A 21,404-nucleotide genomic window follows, 5' to 3' on the forward strand; every position below is an offset into this window, starting at 1 on the left:
GCTAGGCCATTTCTTTCACACTGTCTCCTCTCTACAGCATGCTGGGACTGGCAGGAAGAAAAAGAAGTAAACAAAAGACTTCAACTATTCATAACTCTGTCTAGACACAAGGTCTAGACAGGTCCCTTCCAGAACCACGTCATTTCCAGCTTCAGAGCTGCTGCAACCAGCAGTATTTTGCAACAGCTTAGGTGGTGTTTCTTTGAGGCAGCAGGAGAACATAATGATGTGCCACGGCATTAACCTTTATATAGAGTAGATTAAACTGTCCTTTCTGCTTACTCTATCATAACTGCTTTTTTGATTAACAGAAATTTCCTGCAAAGGGGATGGAGAAGACCCCACACATTTGGGGTCCCTGAAGAGCAACTTATCCTCAGAGTAACACATGGTCCAATTTTGCTTTCTCTGTATAATCTGAAGAGAAGCTAAAAATACCCCCTCAAGAAGTTTCTACAAGGAAGATGGGCTTTCTCTTTTTGCCTTATTCCACTAGGTAAAGCCCAAGCTTGTAATTTTGCCCTGCACTGCAGGTTCTTGAGTGAGCACAGCTCTTAGATACAGCAGAGCAACACCATGGGAAGGAGGTAGAAACAGCCAGTTCCTCTTTCTCATGAGGATGATTTAAAAGGGCCTGGAAATCATGTTTAACACCAACTCACAAGGGAGGAACTTACAAAGATGCATTTTGAAAGACACAAAATAGTTAACACAGAAATACCATTATCAGAAATAGGAACAGAAAAATCCATCTTTTGAGCTCCAGAGTTTAATAAAGTCTAGATAATGATAACGTTCCTCCTCGCTGAATTCCAGGGACATTTGGACATATAACCTCTCTAAAAATCTCAGCCAATGTTATTCATCATTTGTCTCAGTAAATGTCAATAGAGCTTTAAGTCCTTTGGTAAGTTAAATGCCACTGGGCAAGCCTGTACTGTTAGGCCACACTTCTGTTATTCAATTCATTTAGCTGCTCAAATAGACAAATGGCATCAGCCCAGCAGTTAATAATTTCTTCACAGTCTTGTGTTTTCCTTAGGGCAAAAGACAGTTCAGCCTTCATATTGATTTGGCCCAGTACTTTTCCTCACTGCTCTGGCACATCACAGCTAATTATGCAACTTCAATAATGTAAAGTGCTGTGGACTAAGCTACTTCCAGTGACTTGTGCTCCAACCTGAGCACACTGTACATTCAAACAGAGCCTCAGAAGTAAGTGGATGAAACTGACTTGAGACCATCTCCAGAGCCAGAATGCATTTTGCTGGTTATGAATCAGAACAAAATCTCTTTATAAATTTGTGTTTAGACAGCACAAAAAGAGATCTCATCCCACAGACCTGGAAGTCCTCCTTGCCAGATACAGTCTTCCCTGCTACTACTGCCACCCAGTGAAACTGCAGTTAGTGGGGAAGCACTATTGTTTCCAGAAACCATAAAATTCCCATTCAGATGTTTGGCTGTCCTGACAACACACAAAACCAGCAGTTTTAAAAGTTAACTGGTTTGTTTATTTTTTTTAATTCTGCAACTAGAAAACTATCTACTCCCAAAATTCAAACAAATGCTTTCAGACAATGTAGGGTAGGGTATGCATAGATTAATAGGGTTTAATAAAATTTAATTGGGAATTCATTTGTTCATAGTGTTACTGCATGCATATACTTATATGTAAAAATCTGTGTGTCTATGTATACATATATATATATATATACACACAGACACATGCACAGACAGATAAATCAGTCAATAGATACTCATACCCACTGAGCAGCTAAGTTTCTACACTTTAAAAAATTACAGTCATGTTGTGCATACATACAGTTAGGGCCCATTTCTGGATGCTAAGAGCTAGAACATGAGTATCTTACACACCTATTTCTTTTAGAAAAAATCCCACTGTTTCACCCTAACTCCAGGGAAGAGTTTTTTACCTCACTGAGAGCAAAGCTTTCACAATCTGATGCTACAATAAACCCACATCTAACATATAAAACACTGTGATCTGTCCAAAACGCATGGAATATGCTCTTAAGTTTGTAATGGACTGCAAATTTAGAAGTTGCAGCCATAAGGTATCATAAAATGCTGTGAAGAAGCAGCTGTTTGCAGGGAGCCCACTCTGTGAGAATGCTTGGTATGTTCTTATTTAGGATATTCAGTGCAGACTCCGGGTAAAATGTTCCCTGACTAAGCAGTAGCATTATTATTGGCCATGTAAGGCCTGTTCCATACCCTGAAGAGCTATCAGGCCACAGTGTGTTCCATATTCAGATTAAATATAAGAACACACAATATATCTAACTTTCCTTTTTCTTCCTTTTTACAATTAGCGAGAGTCTTAAAGATTTAAAGTTAAACTTAATCCTTCCTTGGAAGTCTTTTAATGAATTGCTCTCCTGTGCAATTGGGATGATCATATTTTAGTATCAATCCTCCTCTCTGCTACAAATACAGCTGCAGTTTTATAGCTTTATTTAGTTATCAGGTATACTTTCCACCAGCTCTTCCAAAATGCCTCATCACTCTTGTTTTTAATACTCATTTTCATAACATTATTTGAATTGAACTAGTTCCTTATTAATGAGTTCCTTATTAATGTACATGCTCCATAGGAATTACATTGTGATTTTCACCTGATTAACGTCAACCTGTTAGAAAGTGTTTCTGGAAGACAAAATGCTAAGGTAGTCATTAAGCTAAAATGAGGTTTAAATTAGGAAACATTAATTACCAACTAGCCATTACCTAGAGAAAAATCATTCATATACTGGAATATACAGAGGTGGGACAAGCTTTTTTTTCTGCTCCTGATACTCTTCCCGTTATTTGTGCTTAAGCCACTCATGGCTGCAAGTCCATCTGTCTCCATTTCTCTCTATTAATACTTCCATGTGTAGCCCCTCTTCTTTATTGTGTGATGGGAGAGAAACTGTTCAGTTTACCTGATCTCCACAGCATCCAGCAACAGTCATGTTGATATCACATTTTTCATTGATTCTAGTTAAACCGGCTATAACCAACGATTTAGTGCATCTCACCCCAGTGATCTACCTCCTAACCTCTGTCTCTAACTGAGAGGGAAAAATATAACAACAACAGTTCTTACCTGTGCAAAGCGTTCAGCATTTCTATCCACTGTGAACTGGTAAGTCGTGTTGGGAAACTGAATGCTGACAGGGAGGATGGAGACATTGAAATGAAGCATCACTGATCTTTTCGGGCCATGAAATTCTGTGTCATTCACCAAAACATCCAATGGGAAGAAACGATGCTCTGTGACTGAAATACTTTTATTCAGTACCAGTTCTGCAAAGGAAAATATTCATCTATTACCAACCCACATTATCTGCTAATGTGTATTTTGATATTGCCATCCCAACAAAATTATACATATGAAAGATATGCTTTACGGGAAACAGAAGGCAAGTTAAACATGAAAATATGCTCCTATGGAGTTATGCTCTGAGTCATTAAAGATGTTTGGAGAGGTCCCCTTCCTTTCTACCTACCATGCTGAAAAGCCTTCAATCAGAACCTCTTGCTTATCAGTATACACAACATTATTCCATATGCTCCCTATCTTAGGGATGCAACAGCTCCGTATTTTCAGTACACATTGAAAACTTAGCATCTGCTTAACTTACAATTTCTCATCTTTCTTTGGCTCAATATTTGCAAAATGCTTGAGAGCTTATTGGTCAATTACTAACAAGCAACTTCTTTTTATTTGAAGGAAGAGACCTTACTGTACTCATGTTGTGTTCCCCTCACTTGGCTGCCATTTGGGCTGAAGTGGATTTCATTGAAGATGTGCTCTACCCGAAATGTTTCACTTATCCAGGGATCATCAGTAATGATGGTGCCTGTGTACTTCCTTCTGCTGCTTTCAAGGGGATAAATAGGCGTCGTGTCTGCATCATAAACCGTTAGTGATGCGAGGACAGTTCCCTAGAAGGAAATCAGAAATTATGTTGCTGAATCACCTGAAACCTTCCTCCTCTGATATTTGTTTGGAAGATGGAAACATTGGTCAAATAAAACAACTTTCACTCAATCCCACTTCCATTCAAATTCACTTTAAGCTTCAGGTTACCACCATCTCACACATATTTGGATCTGAGTTAGGAGCTTCAGAGATGGCAGTGAAAAGGGAATTGTCTTATCATGATTTGAGTCTATGTCTAAATACAGTGCCAAACTTTTTGGAGCAGGAAATGGGTACACATGCAGAGCTTGATTTTTTAATTTTTTTAAAATCAATGTTATTCTACAATACTACTACAGAAATCAGGTAAGCAATGTGCACTTAAAAGACATGAAACACATTCAGGCACATCAAAATCATTACTTAAATGACAGAAATGGTCTGGGTTGTCTGACTTTCACCCTCTCTGCTACATTGCTGTTCTCTTTCTGGACACTGAAGCCACAAGGTCTTAAAGATTTTTATTAGCAATTCTGTTTTTTGAAGTTTGTTTAGTTCTTAGTAAAGACAGAATGTTTCCAAACAAAATGCTTTTTATCCCACTGCAAAATGGCAGCAAAACTCACTACGTTCTGAGCAACCTGGTCTAGTGGGGGCTGTTCCTTTCCATGCAGGGGGGTTGGAACTAGATGATCTTTAAGGTCCCTTCCAACCATAACCATTCTATGATTAGCAGGCATATAATTTCAGAGAGAATGTTTTACTTTATGAATAATTTTTACAAGACCTTCACTTTCTACCATACAGAGCTAAATGAAACTCCCAAATCTCAGTATTTTCAAAAGAACAAAGGATTTACTTTATGCCCAGGCAAATATGATGCATTCATAGGTGTCAACACTTGTTCTAGTCGGGAGGTGGCAGCAAACTCCCAAAATCATTCTATTCCCTTCCAGAGAGAAATATGAATAAAATATACTTTGAACGGAAATTTGACGACAAAAAACTATTTTGTTGTTATGAAACAGAAATCCTATTACAAAACCACATCATCTAGGCCCTAAAAGAATTGTCTTCTCTATACCATTACCTTATAAAAGGTTGTTGCTCCAGTGGGAAGAGCCAAAGAGCCCACCTGTACACTCCACTGAAGCGAGGGGTGCACGAGTGCAGGCAGCACACTCGGAGACCCCCAGAGAAGTTCAGGCCTCTTGCAAGATCAGGTCGGGGCGGTGCGGAAATAGTGGGAGGGCACTGTTAAAGCCAGATCCTGGAACTCTCTCTTAACAGCCTGACACTGGAAACTTCAGCACCTTTGCAGATGAACTGTGTGTCAGCAGAAGACCACAGCTTCTCCTAACTTTGTCTTACTGGTACAACATCCTAATAAATGTTCTGAACATAGTTCTGATATCTTATCTAGATTTGCCTAAATGGGAAGGACACACAGATACACTGACTCTAACAAGGCTCAGTTTTAGTCACCCGAGGGAAGCAACTCTCTAACAACTACAAAGCAGAGCTCAGCATGGGGAGTACAGCGATCCTGACCAGTCTCAGCATCCTGATCTCAGGAACTGCTCACGTTTCCTTACACACGTTTATATCCTGACTACTGTTAATTCGGGGTTTGAATAAGATATAACTGATTGCAGGGAGGAATTCTACATAATCAGCATTTTACAATCACAGCTCTGAAGAGCATGGTGTGGTCACGTGCCTTACGATGAGAACCCACTACCCAGACCATCACCCTTCTAAGTCATCATGCCTCCCACCACTGTGCTTCTACTTCAGGGACTAGATAAAGCAGAACCTTACCTCTTTCCTGTTGAACTCCACGACAGCATCTGCAGTATCTGTGCCATTGGGAAGGAAGGGAGGAGAGTCATCTTCATCTAATACGTTGACCAGGAAGGGCACCTCAACCTGCATCTCCCTGAAGCCCTCTCTGACGGTACATTTGGCAATCAGCTCGTATCTCTCCCTCTCTTCCCGATCCAAGCGCCGGGTCACACTCACGCTGGTGGTGTTCTCGTTGTACCGAAAGGGCAAACCTTCCGCTGAAAGACACAGCCACAGAATCAACAGGGACAATCCCCCTGCCCCAATACAGGGCTCTGATAGGTTTTTTTCTTTAATACTGTTTTGCAACCAAGTCATTCCATTTGGACATCATCACTGCATGATAAAAGGCAGCCTCAGAAGTGGAACAGATGAAAGCTGGGGGGCTATGTTAGGGCAGGCACAAAATAAAGACTTGATGGGAAGATCCTACAGCCTAGAAGCAGCACAATTTAAAGCTCAGGATATTCTCAATCTGTTCTCTGCTCTTAGCAGGTACAAACTTCTAAAACAAATATTTTCCTTAGGGAAGGAGATAGTCCTCCTTCCCATCATCTCTGTATGTCTCAAAGGCAAAATCTTCAGGCTCAGTTCATGTTTGCAAGCAAATTTCCTTTACAGGGGCAGTTCAGATGACCTACTACACAAGAGATGTTAACAGTGCAGCTGTTTGTTGCTGGTACACGAGTGGTTCAGTTCCAGTTTTACCTGCCAGGAGCTGGTAGGAAATGCTGAGATTCTGACACAGATGATGAACTGAGGGCAACTGGAGCTCATGAAATATGCCAGGTGGCTTATTCTCTTTGATGTGAAAGGAGAGATCCATTTCTGTGAAGCAAAGCTGCCTTGCTGTCAGGGAGCTACAAGCTGGTGCAGTAGCATTGATCAAGGAGAGCAAAACTGTGGTGCGTGTAGCGGAGTCGCATTCCTTCTCTTGGAAAGGGTGGGGTGAAAGGAAGACATAAAGCATCACCTTTGATAATGGCATCCAGTTTCCTACAGCTTCAGAGAAAAAACACACCAGAAGAAATATTTTACAGAAGACAATCCAATGCTTCTTTTACCCATTTTGTGCTCTAGTCCATTATTCCACAAAACAAACATATGATCTTAATAACCCCAGTAAGCCAAAAAACTATAGGTGTTACCACCAGCTCTACACTGTAGAACCCCACAGAACAGTATCAAAGTTGTTCTGTCTGTAAGGCACTAACATAAAACAGGCCACTATTAGTAACCAGCTTTTTGATAGGGCTGGTTTTTGGAAGAACTAGAATGAGGTGACAGCAGAGAAAAAGTGTGCAAAATGGCACAAATATTCAGGACAGACCCACAAAAAGTACAAACTGTAATGTAAGTTACAGCATTCTGATAGTTTATACCAGTGGAAGATATAGGCCAAATTATTTATAAGTAGAGTATAAATTGCTTTATAATTTCAAAATATAAAGAGTTGCGCAAAAGATAACAGAGAAGTTAAAATCAACCTGCGGCATCTAATACAGCCCCAAGCCTTCATTATTTTTATTACCTTAGTTTGACTACAGACAAAATGATAGCATTTCTGTACTAGATCTAATTGACTTTAAAAAGATGCTCTAGGTCACTTTGATCCACATGAACAAAACAAGACTCCCAAGTTCTGGACAGCTATTTGTAACTGAACAAAGAAAGAACAAGAACACCTATCTGATATTCATGAACACAGAGTACCAAAAATGCAGAAAAAAAAGGGTGAGATAACAAGGACTTAGCACTTAAAAAATAAAGCAGAGTCTGAAGCTGAACATTTAAACATCAAGGAACCCAAGTCAAAGGGCAGTGTTGATACATGGCTCTTGCAAACTCAAGACTACAGACTCTCCAACAGAAGAATTTCTGCAACTGATCTCAGCAGTATGCCATTAACTCCTCACCCATTTCCTCCTCCACCATCTAATGATACCTAATTTCCTCATAGATCAAAATCACCAAAACCAATTTACTGCTAGAGCATAAAAGAAGGAGAAAAACTGAGATAATTCATTTCTGTAGTTCAATGGTAAGCTTCTCTAACAGAGCCAAACCCCAAAAGAGGGAGAGAAATACACAATTATTTCTTCCCAGAGCTGTTTGGTGTTACATGCAAATGTACCTTGCGAATCCATGTTACTGGGGTTCAAGGACAGTTTATATGAGTTTGAACTAAGGTAACTGCACTGGTCTGGGCACTAAGCGCCCAATATGAACACAGCAGAACTGGCTTTGTTTGCATCAGGAGAGGAACAAGATGCAAATCTCACTGTAAAGCTTTGAGCTACACAGCTGTGAAATGACGAAAAAAACCATCTCAAACAATTCAACTTTCCCGCTGTATTTGAGTCCACAGTGTGAGCAACTGGATCTGTCCCAGGTCAGACTGCTTTGGCATTTGGTTACCTGCATTGGCTGTGGGTTTTGTTGGGTCTGGTTCCTCGTTTTAAAAAAGGCAGATGTGTTTTCCCGAATTTGATGCTCATATACTGATGGATAAAAGTCACTGTTTAATGTACTTGCTTTAATAACAGCCACTGCAACAAGAAAAGCTAGTCCTCTCATACTTACACAGCATGTTAAAGTCTTCTCTATCCAGGCTTTTGCTGAGGTAGAGAAGCCCTGTTTTTCCTCTGATTTGAAACCAGTGATTTTCATTGGATCTTGCTCGAGAAATTACAAGATTCTGGCAGAGATGAAAGTGGGTCTCTTCTCCATGTGAATCCTTCAAGGCATGGATGTGCAGGAGCGGTGTGCCTGCTGGCTGATCAATGTAGACATTCTCCAAGTACTCTTTCCTGGGGAAGTAGAGACCAAAGGCAGCTGCAAAGGAAGGCACACAAGAGAGGTGCTCCCAGTTAGATGATTTTTGCACTGGCATTTTCTTAAGAGATACATTTCCAAAGAACCAAAGGCTTCATTCTCTAAGGATTTAAGAAACATTAAAAAATATGTGGAAAAAGGCAGATCCTCATCTGGTATAAATAAATACAATTTTACTGCACTTGAGTCAGGGACATAGCCACCAAAATTTTGGCCTGTGTTTTAAGTTCAAGTTAAAAAACCATCTGCCTTTTGAAAGCAAAACTACTTTGCTGTAAACATGGCCTAGTTTAAGCAGAACACTTAACCAAGCTCTGCTTGCCAGATTTTACTTAAGTTCATATCTGGAGCTTTCAGCTGTAATTCCATTATCTCACAGATTATATTCAAAGAAGGGAAAAAACCTGTGATGACATCACACACGTTAAAAGCTTAAACAACCTGTTGTGAGGAAACACCAAAATGTATCAATGGCTCACGCTTTTCCTTGGATTACACAAAACCTCTCTTACATGGGAGCACTTTTGTGGCTCCCTTCCTTTGTCACCAGGCCAGCACGTTATTTTTGATACAGAAAATGGGAGTTATTGAAATAAAACTGATACAAATGTATTATAACTATTTTAAATATGACAGATGAGAAAGCTGAGAACTGACTTGCCTGCAGTGGAGAGGGAAACATACATACATACAATACAATGGCTGCGACTGATGCATTGTTCTCCAATTGCTTTTCCATCTCTGATATTGCAGACATCTACCTTTACTAGGGCTCTGCTGCCCCTTGATGCCTTCAGCTGATCCCATCTTACCAGGTCACTTTGCAATGGCCTGTCTACCCGTTTTCTAGCTTCTGTTCCAATTCTACTGCTTGCAAACATGTGGAAAAGCCTGCTAAGCAAGGAAGGTACAAGTTGAGCTCCCTGCATTCAGGCACACTGAAATACCCCAAGTGTCACTCTTGTACTTCACCTGCACTGACAGTCAGTACTTGCCCCTGCACAAGAGAATACTTGCAGACTGCAGAATTATGCATTATATTATTTGATTTGATAAGGAGTAAGACATATAAAAGGCTCTCCCATCTGCTGAACAAATGAAAATAATAATTTCCATATGTTACTAATTGAAGACTATTTTAGCTTAAATCAAGCCAGATAAACTGGAAAAAGTGGCAACACAGCAGTAAAATAAGGCATGTAATGCCAAAATGTCTTCAACATAGCATCAGGCTACAGCATGTACTTATTTTTCTGTTGTTATTGGATCCATACACTGTTCTACTGAATTGAGAGGACCACTAACAAACTGTAAACAAGAGACCTCTAATTTCATTTGGAAATGCCACAGAAACCACTGTACCTTGCAATGTTTCATGACATCACCAGTATCATGAGATTTTCAGAGAACCATTATTTTTTCTACATGTACTTTGCAATGCATGAATAAAGCGGTCAAGTAATACAGCAGGTCAATTTGCGCCGAAGTAATTAACTCAAAGAAAAGCTAACAATAGTATTTCTGAGAGTTTTAGAAAAGCATGAACTCCTGATGTCTACTGTCTATGAGAAAACTATTCTGATTCTGGTACTATCATCATCTTTTTTTAAGTTAGACTCCTGAACATTTGCAATAAATTTTTCCCATCCCTCTGTCTTTTTTTGAAGTGCAGGAAAACCTGGTGAATAGGCAGTGCTAGAAGCCCAAACAAGATGGTTCATTAACAAGAGGGATAAGGTGACATCCAAATAACAAGCCCAGTCTCAGTGCAAGCAAACAGATTTCCTGTATTTTATATAAAATAGTGATTCTAGAATTATGAAAACTTCTGCATGAAAATCTGAACACTGAAAATTCACTGCCTAAGACCACAAAATTACTTTAAGGCCACTGATGCATACAAATGAGGCTTACGCAACATTAGCCACAGGACAGAGCAACATTTACTTCCTTATTTCTAAGAGGGGGGTGAACACTTCTGATGCAAGTGATGCTGTGTAGTCACCATATCAAACAGCACACGGAGCAAGAACATGAAGTCTTCTCCAGTAAAAGGAGCGTATAGAAAGTAGAATATATGCAAAAAGTATGGATGTGTAAAGTGGGAAATAGGAAAAGAGGGAAATTTGGTATTTTGAGTCACAATTACTTCTATCCTTGTCTTAAACAGGTGTTTTAATCTTGCTATGCCCACACAGCTAATACGTATGTAGTCATGTTTAATAAAGCATATGAATAATTATGACAGATATTGCCATTCAAATGTCTGAAACTTGGAGTGCAACTACACCTCAGCAGAGGTCAGCATCCTGACTGCTCTGCATTTGAAAGAAAATGTTAGTATTTATGCTGCAGACTCTCTGAAATTCTTTGGCAGTGGTTCACAGGAGCACTCTTCTACATCCTCAGAAAAAAAGGGAGAAAAATTGTGTAATACAAAAATTTGTTGGTAGGTAACAGAAATGCAAAATAATGTTTTGTATTTTGAAAAGAGAGGAGGATTCCTCCATAAAACAATTTAGAATTCACATCACTAATTAACCAGAAATGGCTTTCATAATTATAAAAGACACCGTAAGAAATTATGAAAAGTTGTTGTAATAAATTTAAGAAGAAGCATAACCTCTTTCTCCCTGTTTCAAACCTAAAAGCTGATTTAACTCAATTCTGCCCACCAAAAATGTCCTATATTAAGAACAGCACCTAAGGATAAAGCTGTAAGTGATACCAGTGGATATGGCATACTTCTGTGTTTTACTTAGAAAACAAGTATTTCAAGTGAAAAGAGTTTAGAACATTGTAGAAACTTAGATGGCAAAACAGTTAAAAAATTAAATAAATAAACTTAGCCATGTAAGTTAACGCTGCTGATTTTGAAATTACTGTGTTTTCATAAAGTGGTTTGTGTTGCTCTTAAAATCCATTTCAAGCACTGAAAGAGACAAGAGGTATGTAACAGACTTGCCTAGGTCACAACCACACTCCGCATATAAATCTTTGGATGCTGATTTTGAAGGAGACCTTTGAAGTAGAAACACAGCACTCACTTCTCTGAGCTGTCTTCATTCCTTTAAGCCCTAGTAAGTTAAAACCAGATTCAATAAACTTGCCATCTGGCAAGTATGCTGCTGGAGGAAGAGGTTCTAATCCTGGCCACAGTTCCTTGTATCCTTGGAAAAATAATCATCTATTTCTAAGGACTTGTGCAAGCTTCCTGTGGAAGCCAGATGGACTTTTTATTGAATCTGCAGTTTAAATAAAGAGGAATTGGGATGGTTACCCTCAAAACTGATGGCTAAAGTACTTTTGCTTAGAAATTAAAAGTAGAGAAATATTTTGCATTACAACCTTGAAATACACCATGAGAAGGTTGTGTTCCCTAGCATACGTGAGAAACATGACAGAGAGTGAGCGTTGTTGAAATATTTTGCAGCCTCTGATTTTATTTTTTTTAGAAGACTCTTCAGTTCTCCCATATTCTACAATCAGTGCAGAAAACCCAGCAACCTCTGATGAATGAACAATATTACTTGATAATAGCATATCAGTAACATACAGAAGAGAAAAGTGATCACGTTTAAGCGGACCTAATGCTACTGACTAATAGCTTCTACAGGAAATAGATGCAGTTATGACAGCAGTTTTCTAGCTCAGGAAGGGAAATCAGATAAAATGAGCATGGAGAAATGAGATTATACATACTTTGAAGCCTTCGTGATTGCCTTTTGAAATAAGGCAATTTCTCATGTGGCTTTTCTCAGTCATGAATGATTAGGTAAATAATGTCTTTTATGATACAAATTGATTTTTTTTTGGTACAAAATTTTATGTAGAAAACCTCATGTTTCTAGAGCTTTTTATGCTTGCCACTATAGTCTTGAGTAGCATTGGTGGACTTAGTCTTGATGAAAACTGTCAACCTGACTGTAGCATCATTATGCTCTTGCAATCAACCACAATGATGAAAAACATAATTTAACTTTTAACTTAAAATGAAGTGGCATGAAATTTTCTATTAGTGTAGAGGAAAACTGCACTGAAGACATTCTCCTGAACAATATTTGTAACAATCTTTCTAGGTACAATTGCAGACTCTTGAAAAATCTGTTTTGAGGCGAACTATCCCCCAGATTTGCTCTGTTAAAAGGATGCACTTAGATAACCAAAAAATCGTATCAGCTCTATGTGGATCACTTGCAGAGTCTCAAAGCATGCTGGAGATGGTGAAAGAGGAAAATCAGCACAAGGCAGGGTCACTGGTCAGGAGCATCCGGTTGCCCTGGTCCACACGACAAGAGACCCATTCCCAACACCCTCTTCTGAAGAGAAGCTGGTGCCAGTTGCAGCAGTTGCTGAACTGCCAATTAGTAGAACAGAGCAGCTTGTTTGCTCTTGAACCTGGCACTGGGAACTTCAGAGTGAAACCCACTAAAGTGCTGAAAGCATTGCACAGTTCAAATTCAAGGCCACTTATCCAAACCATTTACCTCAAGCTAAGTAAGCAGGTGTCTTATGTAGCTCATAGTAAAAATTCAAGGCTTAAATGACCACTGCTTGGTTTAAGTTACACCATGTATTTGAATAAAAGGCTTGATTTAAAGACTTGAAATGACTGAAATCTAAAACTTTCTCTAAAGTTTCCTCTTCTCACTAAAGTAATTTTGAGTTTCGTTACTCATGTAATCTGAAAATTGTCTCTAGCCTAAGTGTTTGCTACCTTCCACGTCCTTTTCACCAGTTCAGCTTACAAATTACACTTTTTCCCAGTAGATTAAAATGTTCATGGATCTCATGGTGCCTGCTGAGTAAACATGCATTTAAAAACTCAAGAACTGGTTAGTGTTTTTAAGAAAACATAAGAAAAAAAGCATGCGCAAAATGGAAATGGAATGAGGGTTGTTTTTCATTCCGAAAGTATTACACTCACATCTGACAATATTTACTCAGAGCTTCCTGACACTGGAAGACAACACAACAATTAAGAATGGAACAGCCCTCCTGCAATCAAAATCCTTAATCAAGAATTGACATGCATCTCCAAGAAAAGGGGTATGGTTTTAATGCAATCACAGAATCTTAGGGGTTGGAAGGGACCTCAAAAGATCATCCAGTCCAACCCCCCCTGCCAGAGCAGGATCGCCCAGAGTACATCACACAGGAACGTGTCCAGGCGGGTTTTGAATGTCTCCAGCGAAGGAGACTCCACAACCTCTCCAGGCAGCCTGTTCCAGTGCTCTGTCATCCTCACTGTAAAGAAGCTTTTTCTGATGTTTATGTAGAACCTCCTGTGTTCCAGTTTGCACCCATTGCCCCTTGTCCTGTCACTGGACATCACTGAAAAAAGCCTGGCTCTGTCCTTCAGACACTCACCCTTAACATATTTGTAAACATTGATGAGGTCACCCCTCAGTCTCCTTTTCTCCAAGCTAAAGAGACCCAGCTCCCTCAGCCTTTCCTCATAAGGGAGATGTTCCACTCCCCTAATCATCTTCGTAGCTCTGCGCTGGACTCTTTCGAGCAGTTCCCTGTCCTTTTTGAACTGAGGGGCCCAGAACTGGACACAATACTCCAGATGTGGCCTCACCAATGCAGAATAGAGGGGGAGGAGAACCTCTCTTGACCTACTAACCACACCCTTTCTAATGCATCCCAGGATGCCATTGGCCTTCTTGGCTACAAGGGCACACTGCTGGCTCATGGTCATCCTCCTGTCCACCAGGACCCCCAGGTCCCTTTCACCTACACTGCTCTCCAGCAGGTCAGCCCCCAGCCTGCACTGGTCCATGGTGTTGTTCTTCCCCAAGTGTAAGACTCTGCACTTGCCCTTGTGAATTTCATCAAGTTTCTCCCTGCCCAATTCTCCAGCCTGTCCAGGTCTCACTGAATGGCAGCACAGCCTTCTGGTGTGTCAGTTTAGTGTCATCAGCAAACTTGCTGAAGGCACACTCTGTTCCCTCATCCAGGTCGTTGATGAAAATACTAAATACTACTGATCCCAGTACCGAACCTTGAGGGACTCCACTAGTCACATACCTCCAACTAGATTCTGTCCCATTGACCACAACTCTCTGACTTCCTCCTTTCAACCAGTTCATGATCCACCTCACTACCTGATCATTGAGACCACACTTCCCCACCTTATGAGGATGCTGTGGGAGACAGCGTCAAATGCTTTACTGAAATCAAGATAAACCACATCTACCGCTCTACCATCATCTATCCACCTAGTAATTTCCTCATAGAAGGCTATGAGGTTAGTCAAACATGATTTACCCTTGATAAAACCATGCTGACTGCTCTTGATGACCCCCATGTCCTTGATATGCCTAGAGATAGTGACAAGAACAAGTTGTTCCATCACCTTTCCAGGGATGGAGGTGAGGCTGACCGGTCTATAGTTACCCGGGTCCTCCTTCTTGCCCTTCTTGTAGACTGGAGTGACATTTGCTATCCTCCAGTCCTCAGGCACCTCACCTGTTGCCCAACTTACCAAAGATGATGGAGAGTGGCCTAGCAATGACCTCCGCCAGTTCCCTAAGCACCCACAGGTTCATTCCATCCAGAACCATCGATTTATGAATGTCTAGATTGCTTAACTGATCCCTAACTCAATCCTCATCTACAAAGCAAACTCCTTTTTCATCTTGACTTCTTCTGGGAATTTAGGGATCTGGAGCTCCCAGGGAGAGTCTGCAGCAGTAAAGACAGAGGCAAAGAAGGCATTCAGTACCTCTGCCTTCTTTCTATCCTCTGTCACCAGGGCACCCACCTCATTTAGCAGTGAGCTGATATTGCCTCCAGTGTTAGTTCTGTCTGCAATGTATTTGAAGAAGCCCTTTCTGTTGTCTCCTGGCTCCCTTACTTGATTTCCTACCCATTGGGATGCTCTCATCCTGAGCTTGCAAGAAGTGGTCCGTGAATGTTGACCAACTATCTTGAGCCCCTTTACCATCTAGTACCCTGTCCCATGGGACTTCTCTTAATAATTGACTGAAGAGGCCAAAGTTGGCCCTGCAGATGTCCAGGGTTTAATACATTCTAGTTACTCTCACACATGAAGAGCAACTCCACTGCCTTGCTTCGCTCACCTGTCTTTCCTAAAAAGGATATAGCCATCCATGACCACATTCCAGTCATGTGAGCTGTCCCACCATGTCTCTGTAATTGCCACCAGATCATAACCCTTAAACTGTACACAGACTTCTAGCTCCTCCTGTTTATTCCCCATGCTGTGTGCATTGGTGTATGATAGCCTTCTCGTTGTAACATACAGGATTTAATGATAAAACAGATGAACATGGGAGTCTGCTGTTACTAATCCCCCATTTGTTGCACAATATCAGATTTCAACAAGCAATTATCTAACAAGTTTAGTTTTGTGTTCCTGAAATAATTATCTTTATTTTTTGTTGAGTAGCCATTATGTTCCATTACTAGTATTAACGTGCCCAATGTTTGATTCATCGGAGAACAGAAGCAGCAAAGCACTTGTATATTTTAAATTAAAGGACTTGTCCACTTAATGTTCTTCTAGCCTGTACAGAATTAAGAAATAAATTCACCCTCATAAAGCAAAATGTCAGTAATTTAGAAAAAACACTGTCACTTAATAGAAAAGTAGCATGCAACAGCACAGCTAGAAACAAGGCTATGTGGATTGAATACCTTGCAAGCCATTGAAGTGAATATCCACCGTTTAACACAGGTTGGTCCATCCCATGCTTTTGCCAGCATTTAGAGAAATGTTGCTTCAGTTACAAACAGTTTAACAAAGAAAACAATTTCCACATTATGTGCAAGGAATCACTCCAACCTTTCCTTCTGTTCAGTAGCAGGATTTTAAATGAATCCTAGAATCATCACAGAATGTCAGGTTGGAAGGGACCTGCAGGATCATCTGCTCCAACCGTTTCAGGCAATACTATAGTTTATATGAGCTGGCTCTGCAACCTGTGAAGCTGAGATTTCAAGCCATCCAATGTGGGGGAATCTACCATTTCCCCTGGGACACTATTCCAATGTTCGATTGTCTGATAAAGAACTCTTCACGCACAATTCATCATTACCCTGGGACTCATTTAAAGGGTAATAACAGACAAAGAATTATCTCCAATCACCAGAGATAACCAGTCAAAGAATTAATATTCACCAGGGCAAAACATAACCATGGTTTAAACAAAGCACCCTGAAAAGTCAAACATCTCCAGAGGGACCTCATGAACAAGGAACAGTTCAGGAGCTCAGCTCCTGCCTACAGCTCACAGCAGAGTGCGAGACAAGTTTCCTTTTTTAAGCCGAGGTGAGAGTTTCAGTGTCAGAACCCACAGGCTGGGGAAGAGCTGGTGCCACCCAGCACCGCTCTCTCATTGCCTCTCCCTGAGATCCTTGGCTGAACAGGTGGTCACTGGCACAGCCTGTGCCAGACAGAGACACAGCACCAGTGATGGAGGAACCCTAGGTCCACCGTGCTCCTCTCCATTGTCCTGCTTTGCCAGGCAGCAGGGCAGGTCACCCTCCCTAAACCACCCCAGGCCTATTGTCTCCACTGGGGGCAGAATGCTTCTTGCACAAACACAACTATTAGACATTTCTCCTGGTATTGTATAAAAAAATCCAGCCAAATTTGGCCATCAGCTTGTTGAGGTTAGGCTGCATTAGTGCCAGAGGTAAAATTCCCAGTGTGTCAGAGTCACTAGAACAATGATAAATAGAAGAACTGATATGCACTTAATTAACTAGCATGCCTTTAATGTGGCTCAGCAGCATGACATTATTTATTTTTAGGTGTGTTATTTTTAAGCTGATCATTACAAAATCATAACAGATGTGATAGGAACCAGAGAACATAAGAATCTGTATTAAAGTGAAAATGAAATTAATTATTTTCTTATTAAGCTGCTTGCCTGGACCCCAAGTTAGAGTGGACTGGGGGAAGATCACTGCAGAGCTTCATAGCAGAATTTCCTGTGAGTATGATCAAACTTTATGGAGCTGCGTAACTGCTAAGTTTCACCTGTTGTGTATATTTAAATATAGCACAATTGTTAAGAGAGTGATAGAATGAATTTCAATAGCAGCAGTATCAGTGGAATACATGTGTTTTACAGAATCTGATACTTTCAGAGGAAATAGGTCCTTACAAAGTGATGGTAAACAGAAACAATACTTAACAAGAATATATTCCAGACCTGTTAAGCTGGTCTGCTTTCAGTTAATTGCCTCTCTTGTGATTTTCCTCACCAGATTCCCAAGCTCATATTGAAAACAGCCCTGAATTTTAGACTGAAAACATGGGAATTATGTAGATACAAATATTAAATACAAGAGCTCAGTTTACCACCTTGATTAACCTGCTAGTAAGGAAAATGAGAATGAATTCTACAAAAAATTATTAAAATTGACCTGGCAAAGCCAAAAGACGAATCAGACAAAAGTTTCCTTCCTGTATCAGGCATTTTGAACCTAAGTTTTTAAAAACTCAAGATCAAAGACAGATCCTAAATCTGTCAGAAAGAAAATATTTCACTTGGATTTGTGAGAACTGTCAAGATTTTTATTTTGTCTCAATTCATGAATGGAAAATGTGTGCAGCATGGTATCTACCAGAGAACGGGACAATGCTTTTACTAAAGGTCTACTTAATAGTTCATTGATGCTCAGCTTAGAGGTCAAACCTGTGCCTACACTTACCTCTCAGAGCCTGCACTTCCAGTGAAGTTTTAGAAACTCACTTTCGAACATCGTAAGTGGAAAAAAAGGTGAGAAACTTCCTTTCTCTTGCTTTCTTACAGTTTGTTTGTGTGGGTTTTTTTTAGTTTAGCAAGAAGGCAGGGTTTTGATGGTTCATTGTTCTAAATAGCAATGTTACGAAAATTAAAGCATTCCTCATAGAAATTAACATGCATGGAAAGCTCCTTTAAGAGACAGCAAATTCTTCAGATCCTGATTCTGTCACTCCTCCTTATTTGTGTGATTAACTATGCCTTCATTTTTCAAGTACAGTTTTATTACTTGAGAATAACTGGGTATAATTTTGTTCTGTGTGAGTGCAGAGCTGAAATCTAAGACAAGGAAACTGATTAATGTATTGCAGCACAAATTATATTAATAGATGTTTAATAGAATTTATTTACCTCTGGGCCAAACATAGAGTGCCTCCAAGTCAGCATAAAAAAATGAAGATGGCAATGTTTCTTTTTTACACCACTCAAATGCAGCTCTGTACAGACATGATTTATCACCTTCCATATTTCTGTATTTCCAATGACCTCTCTATTTTGCTTTGACAACTAACCCTGAGTTTACAAGCATCAGAGAAACTACTGTGCAAAGACAGACCATGCTAAAAACTGCAAAGCTTGAGGCTTTGTTTGGGCTTGCTTACAGTAGGTGACAAGTGAAAATCTTTACTTAAAACCTGTGAAGGTAGAGAGTGTGTGTGCATGTGTTCATACTTGCAAAGGCATCCAGATTAAAACAAGATAAAAAAAATTTAAAAAATCAGATTATGAATTCATGAAGATATACATGCATACATACACACAGAGAGCTGTCTTTTCAGCCACTTCTCTTCACACAGGTTAGCTAGAACAACCATCAGGACTACCTGGAGCTGACTGACTGTGTATACAGAAGCAAAAGGAAACAGTTACATTACAATGTCTGTAGGTAAGAGGCTTAACAGTCATCAATATAAAAGAAATATCAGTCCACAAATCTGTAAAGTCAAGATGTTATTTCTTTTATTTCCTGAACCTGTGGTAGCATTTATAGAAGGGTCTAAGAATTACACAAACAATAAAAGAAACAGGATTAACTATGAGTTCAAATTGTGTCCCTCCCCATGCATAAACTATGTAGACTTTTCCAACTTTAATACTGAAGGTTACTTAGAATTATTTTAAACAATTATTTTTCATTTTTGCATGAGATCATGCAAAACAGTTGCACTTTTGTAACCAAACAACACCTGCTTCCGTGTGAATCTGCCTGAATGGAACACTAATAAAATACATTTATTTTAAAAAGCAATAGGTCAATCTTTGGAGATAGACAATAATTTCAGCAGTTTCAGCATCAAAAAACAGGAAACGTCTCTGAAAAGATTGCTGTAAGTTCTTCCCTACCACTGGAAACATCTTGTACAATCCCATGTACCATTTTAATTCTTTCTTTAAAGATAAATTGGAATAATAAAGGTTCATAATATGTCTTTTCTTGACATATTCTGCCCCAGCAGGAACTGGATAGGGCTGGGAACTAACTTAGCACTGCTGAAGACAAACAAATAAGAGATTCAAGTAATCAAAGGTCCATTTTAAATGGTCCTCTCTTTTCTGCATTATATAGTGTTGCGAGCTGATGCGGACACAGAGGCTTATGTGGGGAAGAAGAACCATTTCCCACACATAGGTTTGTAACAAGGGACTGAGATGCTCAAGAAAAGCAAAGCTGAGGGTAAGTGGTGCAATACCATCTTTATAATGGCTCTGTTGCAGACAGGCTATGCAATCACTAGGTCACCCTTCATTTTTAGTTATTTTGCTTTTGTTAGTTTCAGTGAGCATCAACAACCCAACAAATTCAAGGCTCAGTCATGCTGTGCATGCTGCTGGCAAGCAACCTACTCCATATTATACAAGAAGAGATGCTAATACAAGAAGGTTGATTCAGTCTGCTGGTTTATTTCTAGTATTTAAAATAAAGACCTATTTCTCTATTCACCCTCCGTGCACACACTCCATGTGCTTTCTAAAATCTGTTTATGTACTACATATACACAGAGATTATGATACATGAGAAGCCACAGAAGACCAGTGATGTATATATCAATGTTCTGTGCTAAAACTGACACCCTAGTTGTAAATCTCAAAACCATAAAAATCAATTAACAATATAGTGACATACGAGTGCTCTGAAGCTCCTGTTATACTTCAATTAGCTTTCACATATATTTACTCCAAAAAAAGTGAAGTGTAAACATTACTGCAGTGATGTAACAAGGTACTGACAACTAAACATATTTAAATTTCATTTAAAAATAAATCATGAGACACTCTCATCTGCAGACATTTTTCAGCATACTTCATGAGATGGAAGGATCCTTGAAGGTAAACACAAATAAGCTTAAATTTGTTGTCTTAATCAAAAGGGTATCAGTATCACAACACATTTCCTACATTAAGGATTTAAATCACTCTTGCTTCCTTATTGAAAACACAGTACTAGACTTTTCTAATGCCAAGTCATGAAAATTAATAAAAAAATGAACCGTTGATTTTATAACAAAGATTTGTATATGCACATACTCCTGCATTCCATTACTACTTTAGATCAAGTTTCCCCACTTCCTTTCCTCCAGCTGCATTTGACTGCATCATCAAAATGAACACAAGCCTTCCTGTCAGTTATAAGTAGAGAGACAGACACCAGAGATCATCTTCTGACAGCTCAGAACAATTCTGATGGCTAATGACCACAAACACCTCCATCTATTTCCTGAGCCCACACCATCTTCATAGGGCAAACACACTCAAGTGAAATATGTACCAGTATTTCTCACAAATAGCTTCTGTGCCCCTCATCATCACTGGACTGCAACAATTAACACAATGGTAGCCCTTGACCACATGGTAACAATACTGCTTTGGGATAACTGCATTATGATTAATTCATCTTGATCACCAACAGTGGCTCCTATACCTGATTCATGGCAAAGGACATTTGATTTTCAGGTACAAACAGCTCCTTTTTTTCTGGGGACTGTATGATGTTACAGCATCCTCATTCATTT

At 39.7% G+C, this 21,404-nt stretch overlaps 1 protein-coding gene across 1 annotated transcript in view; it reads right to left on the bottom strand.

Annotated features, from left to right (window-relative positions):
- The window catches only part of RET (ret proto-oncogene), a 35,319-nt gene extending 25,901 nt beyond the window's left edge, over positions 1-9,418 (bottom strand). The window contains exons 1-6 of the mRNA XM_009998130.1: positions 9,373-9,418; positions 8,360-8,611; positions 6,485-6,778; positions 5,753-5,994; positions 3,753-3,954; positions 3,113-3,312 (exon numbers count right to left, since the gene is read on the bottom strand). Of these exons, the coding sequence (XP_009996432.1) occupies positions 3,113-3,312; positions 3,753-3,954; positions 5,753-5,994; positions 6,485-6,778; positions 8,360-8,611; positions 9,373-9,418 (1,236 nt within the window). The remainder of the gene's footprint in view (positions 1-3,112; positions 3,313-3,752; positions 3,955-5,752; positions 5,995-6,484; positions 6,779-8,359; positions 8,612-9,372) is intronic.
- Positions 9,419-21,404: the final 11,986 nt, after the last annotated feature.

Source organism: Chaetura pelagica, unplaced genomic scaffold, assembly GCF_000747805.2.
Source record: "Chaetura pelagica isolate M959 unplaced genomic scaffold, ChaPel_1.0 scaffold205, whole genome shotgun sequence".
In the NCBI taxonomy this organism is placed as follows: domain Eukaryota; kingdom Metazoa; phylum Chordata; class Aves; order Apodiformes; family Apodidae; genus Chaetura; species Chaetura pelagica.